This window comes from Polyergus mexicanus, unplaced genomic scaffold (genome assembly GCF_030449975.1).
Source record: "Polyergus mexicanus isolate NDT 795.1 unplaced genomic scaffold, iyPolMexi1.0 SCAF_12, whole genome shotgun sequence".
Taxonomy (NCBI): Eukaryota; Metazoa; Arthropoda; class Insecta; order Hymenoptera; family Formicidae; genus Polyergus; species Polyergus mexicanus.
The window spans coordinates 9768055-9780498 of NW_027223332.1; the positions used below are offsets into that span (position 1 = coordinate 9768055).

At 31.4% G+C, this 12444-nt stretch overlaps 1 protein-coding gene across 1 annotated transcript; it reads left to right on the top strand.

The window, feature by feature from the left end:
• Positions 1 to 1287: 1287 nt before the first annotated feature.
• LOC138938216 (fatty acid synthase-like) lies at positions 1288 to 11268 on the top strand. Its single transcript, XM_070305047.1, has 19 exons — positions 1288 to 1453; positions 1649 to 1899; positions 2088 to 2319; positions 2460 to 2878; positions 3093 to 3386; positions 3484 to 3691; positions 3776 to 3936; positions 4032 to 4349; positions 4451 to 4929; positions 5059 to 5363; positions 5884 to 6288; positions 6488 to 7497; positions 7576 to 7817; positions 8134 to 8827; positions 8935 to 9766; positions 9854 to 10320; positions 10439 to 10693; positions 10768 to 11019; positions 11092 to 11268. Exons 1-19 carry the CDS (start codon positions 1288 to 1290, stop codon positions 11266 to 11268), a joined length of 7167 nt encoding a protein of 2388 aa, XP_070161148.1.
• Positions 11269 to 12444: the final 1176 nt, after the last annotated feature.

Genomic DNA, 12444 nt, shown 5'->3' on the forward strand with positions numbered 1-12444 from the left:
GTACCATTTCTTTTTATCTTCATTGAAACAGATGCTAAAACACGTCTCAATTGCGTGATCCTGTATATTTATAAATAACGCAATGTCTTTTTTACATAATAAAAGATCCGTTATTTATATTATATAATTATTTACTTTATTATTAAACATTAAAATAATATTTATTTTGTCAAGTATGTATATATATATATCGCTCTTTAAAAAATTTTTGATTTACATAAATACATGAAATAAATATATGAAATACAATCCAGCATGTATTATTACAAAGTAAGTAAGGATGTTTATTCCTTTATGTAAATAATTGTAAATTATATTTGATATATATGTATAAGGTTATAAGGTTATATAAGATTAATTTATTTCAATATTTATAAATAATAAGTTCTTATAATATTGTATAATGATGCGATATTTACCATATAGAAGTTTCTTATACCATATAACATCTACGATGTGTGTGCGAAATATACATTCTTAACATTAGGAAAACAAATTTATAAACAATTATTCGAATATAGCATTAGCATTTATTCAAATATAAAAAAATTATGAAAAATATGAGTCATTAAAAAATAGACATTGTTATACCATTCAATTTTTGTCTGTAACAATTCTTTTTATCTTCAATGGAATAGGTGCTAGAACCCGTCTTAATTGCGTGGCCCACCTTGTATACTTATAAATAACGCAATGACTTTTTTACACAAAATAGATCCTTCAGTTAAATAATTATTTACTTTCTCATTAAACATTAAAATAGTATTTATTTTATCAAAAGTATATATCTGTATAGCGCCCCTTTGAAAATTTTTGATTTATGTATTATACATATATACATGAAATATAATCTAGCAGGCATTATTGCAAAGTAAGTAAGGAAGTTCATTTCTTTATGTAAATAATTATAAATTATATTATAATTATGTTATTATTCTCATTCATTTATTTCAATGTTAATAAATAATAAGTTCTTATAATATTTTATAATGATAAGATACACTTACCATATAGAGATTTCTTATATAAATAAGTTCAACGTTCTATGCAATACATAATGTCAAGACTTTAACCGGAATTAATCGCAAAATCATAAATTTTTAAAAATCCGAATCGAAAATACTAAGGTCTATAATTTGAAAAGTAGAGCGTACAACAAATGTGAAAACACAAAACAAAACATTAAATTGTCAGTAATTATCACGAAATTTTGCGTTCTTACATTTGTATCCCGTTTTTCTTGCCGATAGCTAGATATTGATTTTTTCGATTAAAAGTGTTTAAAAAATGGACTGTCAAGGAAATAGATTTCTCGATATTGATTCTGGAGATGAAATCGTTATTTCTGGTATCGCCGGTAGATTTCCTGAATCTGATAACATAAAGCATCTTCAGGAGAATCTGTTTAACAAGGTAGACCTTGGATCGAATGATACCCGACGATGGAATCACGGTAATAACATTTAATCTATTATATGTGTTGTATATAATGTGAAAAAATTGTATAACATATTTTATAAAAATATATATAATTATTCTATAATTATCTAAATTTATCATTTGTTGACGCAATTACATTATGTATAATCAATAAAATCCTTAAGTAAAAACAATATCTCGTTTAAATCAAATAACTGAAAATTTACAGCTCATCCAGAAATACCTCAACGCACAGGAAAAATCAATAATATGAAGAAATTTGATGCAGAATATTTTGGTATTTCCTTCGATGAAGTTGCCATGATGGATCCTATGGGTAGAATGTTATTAGAACATACCTATGAAGCTATTGTCGATGCAGGAGTAAATCCGAAAGATATACGTGGGACAAAAACTGGAGTTTTTATCGGGGCATGTTTTTCTGAATCGGAAGAAAACTGGATATACGAAAAACATCAGGTATTTAAAATATTAAGTATGATCAAGAATCAAGCTCGAATGCATTAATTATAATTATGCAGTAATCATAAAAATTTTAACAGATAATATTTTTATACATATCTAATTAAACGAAATAATTTCTTTATGTTAAAACATATTTGTAACAAGCAAACAAATTTTCTAAGCAATCAATGTATACGCATTAGATATCTGGTCCTGTAATTGTTGGATGTAGCAAGACTATGCTGGCAAATCGAATTTCTCAATGGTTGGATATAACAGGACCGTCTTACACAATCGATAGCGCTTGCAGTTCATGTCTTTTTGCTATGGAACGTGCTTTTAGAAGTATACGATCAGGAGAGTGTGACGCTGCTATTGTCGGTGGTGCAAATCTCTGTTTGAATCCACTTATGTCCTTGCAATTTACGCGATTAGGTATTTTTGTTTATATTTAAAAATTTATAAATTTATAATATAAGAGACTCTTATATATATATAAATTTAAACGATTTAAAGAAATATACTTATAAGTATATTCTAATATATATTATGATTCATAACTAATTACATTCTAGGAGTTTTATCGCCTGATGGAGTTTGTAGATCTTTCGATGAAAACGCAAACGGTTATATGCGTAGCGAAACAATCAGTATAATATACTTGCAAAAGGCGAAGAAAGCTAAGAGGATTTATGCAACCGTTGTGTACGCCAAGACAAATTGTGACGGGTACAAAGAACAAGGCATTACTTTCCCGTCTAGCAAAATGCAAGGAGCTTTACTTCAAGAATTTTACGATGAATGTGGTATATCATCGTCTTGCGTAAATTATATGGAAGCTCATGGTACCGCTACCAAAGCTGGCGATCCTGAAGAAATTAACGCTCTCGAAGAAGTTATCTGCAAGGATAGAAAGACTCCATTGTTAATTGGTTCTGTCAAGTCAAATTTGGGTCACTCTGAGGCTGCTGCAGGTTTATGTCAAATTGCTAAGGTATCGATATAGTTATGCAATGTAATAATGTCCTATTAATTTATAGTGTATATATGTGGTACATATATATGCATAGGTCTGATATGTAAATTTTTAACTCAAACAAAACTAATACTTTCCTTATTTTTATTTTGCTGCTACTACATAAATTTTTTAGACCTGAAATAATTTAATAAAAGCTAAAAAAATCTTTGATAAAAATATTTTTTATAAGGTTATAATAGCGATGCAAACCGGTATAATTCCACCGAATACAAACTTTACACAAGTACGAAAAGGTGTTAAAGCTCTTGAGGATGGAAGCATACGTGTAGTGAATACTCCAACACCATGGAATCCCGGTTTCACGGGTATTAATTCGTTTGGCTTTGGCGGAGCCAATTGTCATATTTTGCTACGATCTAATTTGAAGCAAAAAGTTAATGGAGGAGCGCCAAATGACGATATACCAAGACTGGTCGTTGTATCTGGTCGTACTGAACAAGCAATCGAATCATTATTAAATGAGGTACCCAAAACTTTTGCGTTTCAATTCACCGATAAAAAAAAAATATATTTATACAAAATATTTTATATTAAAATCAATAAATAAATTTGTATATTAGATCGAGAATCAGCCGATAGATGTCGAATATATCCGGCTGTTGCATGATCTTCACGCTGACGATATACAAGATCATCCTTATAGAGGGTATGCAATTATCGAATCCAAAGCATCGAGAAAAATAATGAAAGAAATACAACATTATTCTGGTAAAAGAAAGCCGATTTGTTTCGTGTTTTCCGGAATAGGATCGCAATGGCCCGGCATGGGTACGTTTTTCACTTTGAATATATATGTGTATATCAAACAAGCAATACCTTACAATTAAATTGTTTCAATATTTATGTTAATAGGTCAAGCGTTACTGCGATTCCCGACATTTTATAAAACTGTAAAAAAGTGCGATACTATTTTAAGGACACGTGGAATGTGCATCATCGATGTATTAACAAGTAAACATGAAGCAATTTTTAACAGTATATTGAACTCGTTAGTTGGCATTACTGTAATGCAGGTAATGATTTATTCATTTTAATTGTTGCATAAATCTTGCAAATTATATAACTTATTTAGGATTTACAAAAGAAAATATTACACTTTTTTCTTTAGATCGGATTAATCGATCTTTTAAAATCCGTAAATATCGTGCCAGACTATGTTGTCGGTCATTCGATCGGCGAACTCTGTTGCGGATATGTGACTGGTAATTTTACAATGGAACAAGTGCTTCTCTCTTCGTATTATATAGGATTGGCGTTGAGTGAAACAAAAATAGTTCATGGCGCTATGGCGAACATTGGTCTTAGTTATGAAAATGCTAAAAACATGTGTCCACCGGATATTGATATAATCTGCACTATGAGTCACGATACTTGCTGTATAAGTGGGCCAAAAGATTCAGTAACGGCATTTATAACAAAGTTACAGGTGCTTTTATATATTTTTTGTGACTAAAATAAATATTTTATTTTTAATAAAATAATTTATATAAGCAATAATATTTTGAACTGTCATTTATATTTTTTTAGAATAATAACATCTTTACTAAAGAAATTAACTGCTGCAATTTTCCTCTTCACAGTCGTTATCTTGCATCTGCAGAAGCGACGATTTTGGTTTATCTAAATAGAATAATACCGCAAAACATGACGCACAATCACATGTGGCAAACTTCGTCTTGCGACATGAGTGAGTTGTCCTATGCTGAATACTTTACAAATAATCTACTAGGTCCTGCATTTTTTGAAAAAACTGCAAGACTGACTCTTAAAAATACATTAACCTTGGAAATTGCGCCGGATGAAATTCTTCAAAGTATTGCGACAGAATTGTTCGATACGACTAATATTGCATTATTTCAACGCCATCACGAAGACAATGTTAAAGTATTTTTGCAAGGATTGGGAAAAATGTATAACAATGGTTTGCAACCGCAACTAGCGAATTTATATCCGATTGTGCAATTTCCTGTTAGTCGTGGAACGCCAATGATTTCTCCATCAATCAAGTATGTAAAATATTTTATCTATGTATTAAACATACATAAAGATGCAAAGAAAATATTAAATAATTTTTGTAACGCCAGAAGTTTCACTTTCTATTTGATGATTGATATATATTTCTTATGATGTTGTAGATGGAATCATTCCGAAGAGACATATGTAATGTGTTTTAAAACACAAAAGAAGATTACTTCCGGAGAAAGAACTATCAACATCACATTAAAAGACGACACTTTGGAATATATAAGCGACCACGTAATCGACGGAAGAAACTTGTTGCCAGCCACGGGTTATCTTGTTTTCATTTGGGATACGATTAGTATGCTGAGGGGTCAATTGCTTAATGACTTATCGATTGTTTTTGAAAATATCAAGTTTATTCGAGCAACTTATATTCCGAAACAGGGAGATTTAGACCTAATATTAATGGTGCAGAAAGGTAGATTTTATTTAAAAAAGAAGATTATATTCCGCAAAAAATGTTGCCAAGGCGTTAATCTCTTTCTTTCTCTTCTTGTTATTTCTGGCATTCTGGAATCTTTTATTGGCATACCTATATAATATTTTATTTTTTTTTTATCATTTTTTATTTTTCACTCCTCTCTATTCATCTCAGGCGCTACAGCCCAAATATAGTATTTAAGCTATGTGTACATATATATGTATCCGTACACATATTAGATACATGCGCAATTACACACTTTCATTTTTATATTACACACGTATACACTCACTCACACGCTTACATGTACTTGCTTTATTATTTTATTGTACACTTTCTTAATGCATTATCTCTTTTGCGCTTGAGGAGATTCGTCTCAGGACGCTCAATAAATAAAGCTCTCTCTCTCGCCCTCTCTCACTCTACACACTTATACACACATACACGCACGCGTATATACGTGTGTGTAATATAAAAATAAAATATTTAAGATAATAACTATTTATTTATTATCTAGGTACTGGAAACTTTGAAATAATAGAAGGAGGTAATGCTGTTGTTACTGGTACAGCGCGTATTACGCCCGATCCTGCTAAGGAGAAAATACCGAGTCATTTCTTACGCCAAAATTGCGAGAATGAGGAAGAAGTGATGACGACAAAAGACATTTATAAAGAACTTAAATTACGTGGATATCAATATGCTAATTTATTTCGAGGATTAAAAAGTTCATCCACTACGGGAAAACAAGGACACATAGCTTGGACGAATAATTGGGTAACGTTTCTGGATAATTTGTTGCAAATAAAAATCTTGGGGATAGATATGAGGAGTCTTTATGTTCCTACGGAGATACAAAAACTGGTCATCGATACAACACTTCATGCTCAGTGTATACAAAATATAACATCTGAAGAAAAATGTAAGTTTCCCGAAAGTCATATGCAGATGTCGTTTAGAAAAACTTTGCCTCTTCTTTCTGAAAATTGTTTTAAATATCCAATATTTAAAATATCTTGGTAGTCTTAAAATTAAAAAATACACTAAAGCGTAAAAAGCGCAAATATTATTTTCTATTAAATAATGATAAACATATTTAAAAAATTAATTTTAAATTATAGATCTTCCTGTATACGTGTATAAAGATTTGGAAACAATAGTATCAAGTGGTATTGAAATTCGTGGGGTAAAAGCTACTTCTATATTCCGTAGAAAGCCAATAGGGAATCCAGTTCTCGAAGAGTATCGATTTGTAGCACATTGCGACGGAAACAAAGTTTCTTTACAAGAGAGCATAATCTTATCGACGCATCTCGCTCTGGAGTATCATCAGGTGACAAAAGTAAATATTATCGAATTAATTGAAAACGATGACGAAATATGGACAGAAGGATTGGCGTCTCCATTGTTTCTCGAAGTCTTAAATAACTTGCCGTTGATTAAGCCCAATCTCAGTTTAATAACCAAAACCGATCGTTTCGATTCTATTGCTCTTCCTCCAGAAATTGCGCGGTCCATGAACCTATCAAAGGATGACATTGCGATATTAGTCGCTGGATTTAATCTATTAACAAATAATAAGAGCGAAACTTTAAAGGAAATTCTATCGGTATTAAAAGACGGCGGTTTTTTACTAACAAGGGGACAACCGCTCTCAAGAAATGATTTTACAACTGCAGAGAGACACAATTTAGCAGTAGTTCTTGAGAAACGCACGGAAAAGGAACATATTGTACTCTTAAAGAAAAAAGAAAGAATGAGAAGAAAGACAGAAGTTATTTTTGTGAACAATTACGAATTTTCTTGGTTAGAGCAACTAACGTTGATCTTAAGCGACGAGAGTAATATCGCGAGAATAATTTTAGTGGGGCAAGAAGATTCGGAATGCGGTTTATTAGGTCTCATAAATTGTTTGAGGAGAGAACCAGGTGGAGAATTAATAAGAGGTGTGTTAATCCAAGACGAGACAGCACCGAAATTTTCTTTAGACGAGCCGTTGTACGCGGAGCAACTCCAGATCGATCTCATCATTAATGTTTTGCGTCCGGGAATGACATGGGGATCATACAAACATCTGCCATTAGCACCATTAACGCCAAAACTTTCATATCATGCTTTGGTCAATCAAATAGTATGTATCGGACTGTTGTATAAAAAAAAAGTTTTCTTTGTCTGATAATTTTTCTACAATAATGTGTATTATTGTTAGATTCGCGGTGATTTGAGCTCATTACGTTGGATTGAAGGCCCGATTGTTTCGGATTATCAGCATAAAGATCTTGTTCGCATAGTTTATGCGACTATCAATTTCAAAGATGTAATGTTAGCGACGGGCAAAATTATCATAGATGAATACGTGTCACGCGGACGGTTAGAAGAATGTCTGATAGGATTTGAATATGTCGGCATCGACAGTGCTGGACGCAAAGTAATGGGAATTTTGGAAAATAGGTATGTTACTATATACTTGTTTTTACAAGTATTTTTAACTAAAAACTATAGTAACAAATATACAATTTAAAATTTAAATCATTTAAATAATTAATAAAAATATTTAAATAAAAAATTCGGATTTCTGTATTTCATACTTTAGATAACAATTTTTATCAGTGCATTTACATATTTACATTTTTACTTTGAAAGCAGAAAGACTTATTTAAAAATTTATATTTTATTTTTAAAACATATAAACTAAAACTAAAACTGTACAGTTTATTTTACTTTTATATTATATTTTACAAATTACATAATAAACTCTTCTTTTCAGATGCATATCAAATATATGCGTAGCCGATAGAGCTTTGTGCTGGTATATTCCTGACGAATGGACATTGAAGGATGCTGCGACAGTTCCATGCGCTTATGGCACATGTTATTACGGATTATATGTAAAGACAACGATGAAGAGAGGCGACAAGATATTAATTCATTCGGGTACTGGCGCCGTAGGTCAAGCGGCGATTCATCTCGCGCTTTACGAAGGCTGCGAAGTATTCACCACCGTCGGCACTCCGGACAAGCGAAAATTTATAAGAGAGACTTTTCCATCTATTCCAGAAGATCATATCGGGAATTCACGCGACACTAGTTTCGAGCAAATGATATTCCGAAAGACTAACGGTCGCGGCGTAGATATCGTACTGAACTCATTAGCTGAAGAGAAACTTCAGGCTTCTATTCGTTGTCTCGCGAAAGGAGGACGTTTTTTGGAAATTGGCAAATTTGATTTTATAGCTAATAATATGTTGAACTTATCAGTTTTTTCAAAAGGCATTACATTTTACAGCGTTATGTTGGACAACTTATTCTTAGCTACAGAAGAACGAAGAATGGTATTGAATAAAATCCTAGTGAATGGCCTTATTAGCGGTGCCATCAAGCCAATCAGCAGAAAAGTTTTCCAAAGAGACGAAATTGAGTCTGCATTTAGATACATGGCAGCTGGAAAGCATATAGGAAAAGTAAGTCTATAATTAATTAAAATAGTGTGTCATTGTATTTTTTATCAAGAGAGACAGCACATCGTAATGTACAATAGATCTGTATTACAATATATTACAATTTTTAGATAGTTATAAAAATTCATAAAGAAGACGAATCCATAAACGTACCAATTCTGGCACTTCCGCGTTATTATTGTATGCCGAACAAGACATATGTTATTTTCGGTGGCTTAGGTGGTTTTGGTTTAGAATTAGCCGATTGGTTGATCATTCGAGGTGCCGAGAATCTCGTGCTTGTCTCACGCATAGGAATAAAGAATGGATATCAGCAAATGAAGATCGATTTGTGGAAATCTTATGGAGTGAAGGTATTGATCTTATCGAACCTCGATGCGTCGAACGTCAATGATTGCGAACGTATATTGAAAACAGCGGAAAAGCTAGCGCCAGTAGATGGTATGTTCAATCTTGCTGTAGTATTGAACGATAAGATCTGTCAGAATCATACTGTAGAAACATTTCAAGAACCATTTAAAGCAAAAGCTTGGACGACGAAGAACTTGGACCGATTGTCTAGAAAGATATGTCTCCAGCTTCGACACTTTGTTGTGTTCTCTTCAGTTTCTTGCGGAAGAGGCAATGCCGGACAGAGCAATTATGGCATGGCGAATTCTAATATGGAAAGAATTTGTGAGAGAAGAGTGCAAGAAGGTTTACACGGATTGGCGATTCAGTGGGGCGCAGTGGGCGATGTCGGTCTCGTAGCCGATATGCAAGACGATGACAAGGAATTGGTTATTGGCGGTACTTTGCAACAAAAAATAAGCTCCTGCATCGAGAAGCTCGAAGAATTTTTGTTACAAGAACATCCCGTAGTGGGAAGTATGGTTGTAGCTGCGAAGCGTGCAGACGCTTTTGGCGCAAGCAATATTATTGAAACCGTAGCTAATATCATGGGTAAATTAGTGTAGCATATAAAATTAAACGATTTAATTAAATGAATTAGTATGATGAAATGAATAAAAATATTGTATGTTAATATAGGTTTGAGAGATTTGAATAACGTGGCTCGCTACACACCCTTGCCCGAGCTCGGCATGGACTCGATGATGGCTGTGGAAATTAAACAGACTTTGGAACGAGAGTTTGATGTTTTTCTTACAGCGCAAGATATTCGTTATCTTAATTTTGCGAAACTTATAGAGATGTTTGACAAAGACACTTTGAATGATAAAAATGTTCGAGATGTGAACGAATTGACTGGCATTAAACTGCTCGTTCGTTTGATAGGTAACGATCATCTGATACCCGACGTTTGTGTGGATATGCCAACTAAAAGGAATATGACGAGAAACGAAATATTTCTATTGCCAGGAATCGAAGGCTGTGGAAATATATTTGATTCGTTGGTACATCAAATCGAAGCTCCAGCGACATGCTTACAACATGGAGTATATCATATCGGCGCGGGCTGTACTTCAATAAATGAGATCGCAGATCATCTTTTAAAAGTATGAATCTTATACTTAATTATGGTTATAGTATCTTATGAAATATTAAAGTAAAATTAATATAGTATTGTTTCTCGACGTATTATACTATATTTTATAATTTTGTATTTATTTATAGCATATTTTGAGCAAAAAGAAATTAAATCGGGATTTTGTCATAGTGGGTTATTCAATGGGATCTTTGATCGCAATTGAGCTAGTGCGAAAGTTAGAAGGCATGAATCTTCAAGGCAGATTAGTGCTTATCGATGGCGCACCTGAACAGATGAAAGCAATAGCAAATCATCATTTATCTTTTAACACGATTTTCGAACTCGAGAATAATATTTTTTTAGGTATAATGGATACTATACAACCAGCACTTAGTGGAAAGGTATATTATCCATAGACATTTTCTTTGAATAAGTTATTTTTTTATAAAAATCGCAATTAATCTAATTTTTACAGCTTCTTTTGGAGTTAAATAAATGCACCAATTGGAATGAAAAATTAGATGTTTTTATAACTCATGTTCCTTCAACTTATACAAAATTGTCAGTTGACAATAACAAATCTTTATGTACAACAATTTACGAGCGATTAATCGCTATTCATAAATATGATGTTACACAATTACCGAAAATTGAAACACCGATAATTCTTTTAAAGCCTATGATACAATCATTGTCTTTTCCTGAGGAAGATTACGGTTTGCATAAGGTAATTTGTGTGATGATTATAAAAAGATTATTTCTATAGCAGAGTTACACTTTACTGTTAAATAATTTTCAGATTACTAAAGGGAATGTGGAAGTATGTTATATCGAAGGTAATCATGTTACAATGATAGACAGCGATAAAGTTGTCGCTGCGATCAATGGAGAACATATCGAAAGTGTCAAAACATTAAAGCTAGATTTAACAGATGATAACACAACATCTGTTAAAGATATTTATACCAGATCGTAGAAGAGTAGCGCACAATTAGATATTATATAATATGAAAATATTGAATTCTACATGTTTAATTAAAAATTAATGAAATAATTGTTTGATAACACTGTGTTAATACAATTTTTTACATAAAGCTCAGTATTAACACGTAATTACTTCGTTAATTTCTATGTGTATATTACAGAATTTGGTGTTTTTACACAGTTACATAAACATATTAATTTTACATATTAATTTTAATAGCATTAAATTATTGAAAGTATAAAATATTATATTGGGCGCTTTTAAAAGAATATAAAATTTTATTTTCCTCATTCATATTTTTTATTAATAATATCAATTTTTATCTACATTTATGATGTTTCTTTATAAATATAATAGAAATAAAAATTATGTTTGGTTAAAAAAAAAATGATAAATGAATAAAAAAAGTTTTATTTTTTTCCAAAAGCAATGCAATATTCTATACTTTAATTAATTTAATGCTGCAAACTCTTATTATATATCCTATAGCACAGACTTATGGTTGTAATACCTATTGAATTTAATTTTCTATGGCTTTATTGTTATCGCTGTACAATTTTGTACATATAATAATAATCTTTTTAAAAAAGTGACGTTTTTGGTTTATTCTTTAAAAAATTGTATAAATAGTACAATATTTTATATTAAATTAGTCAAATAAATTAATTGATTAAAATTATTATTATCAGCATTATAATTATAAATAATTTATTGATCACGATATACCTTATAATCATTGATGCAGAACGTGTATAACATTGATAGATAATGAGAATTCAGAAAAATCGGATTGAAGTACAAATTCGCATTTCACAGCATCATAATTGATGGCGAAAGCAACATACTGTAAACAAACTTTACCGCTGACATTAAGAAAGCTTAAGATCAAAATACGCAATCTCTGCAACAATAGCTTTTTAACATATTATTGCAAACTTGAATGAAATTTTTTACAATTTTTCCCATTTTTTGAAAGCAATAATATTAAACTCGCTTTAAACTTTAAAATTCTCGCACATTGCTAACTTTTCTGACATTCGAGCTGTCAAATTACACAATCTTTAGTGCATGATAGATCTTCCTTTTTATACAAAACAACACACAATATATATCAAGATAATCAAGTGACATCACTGAAAATGGACAACTATAAAATACGATATTTTT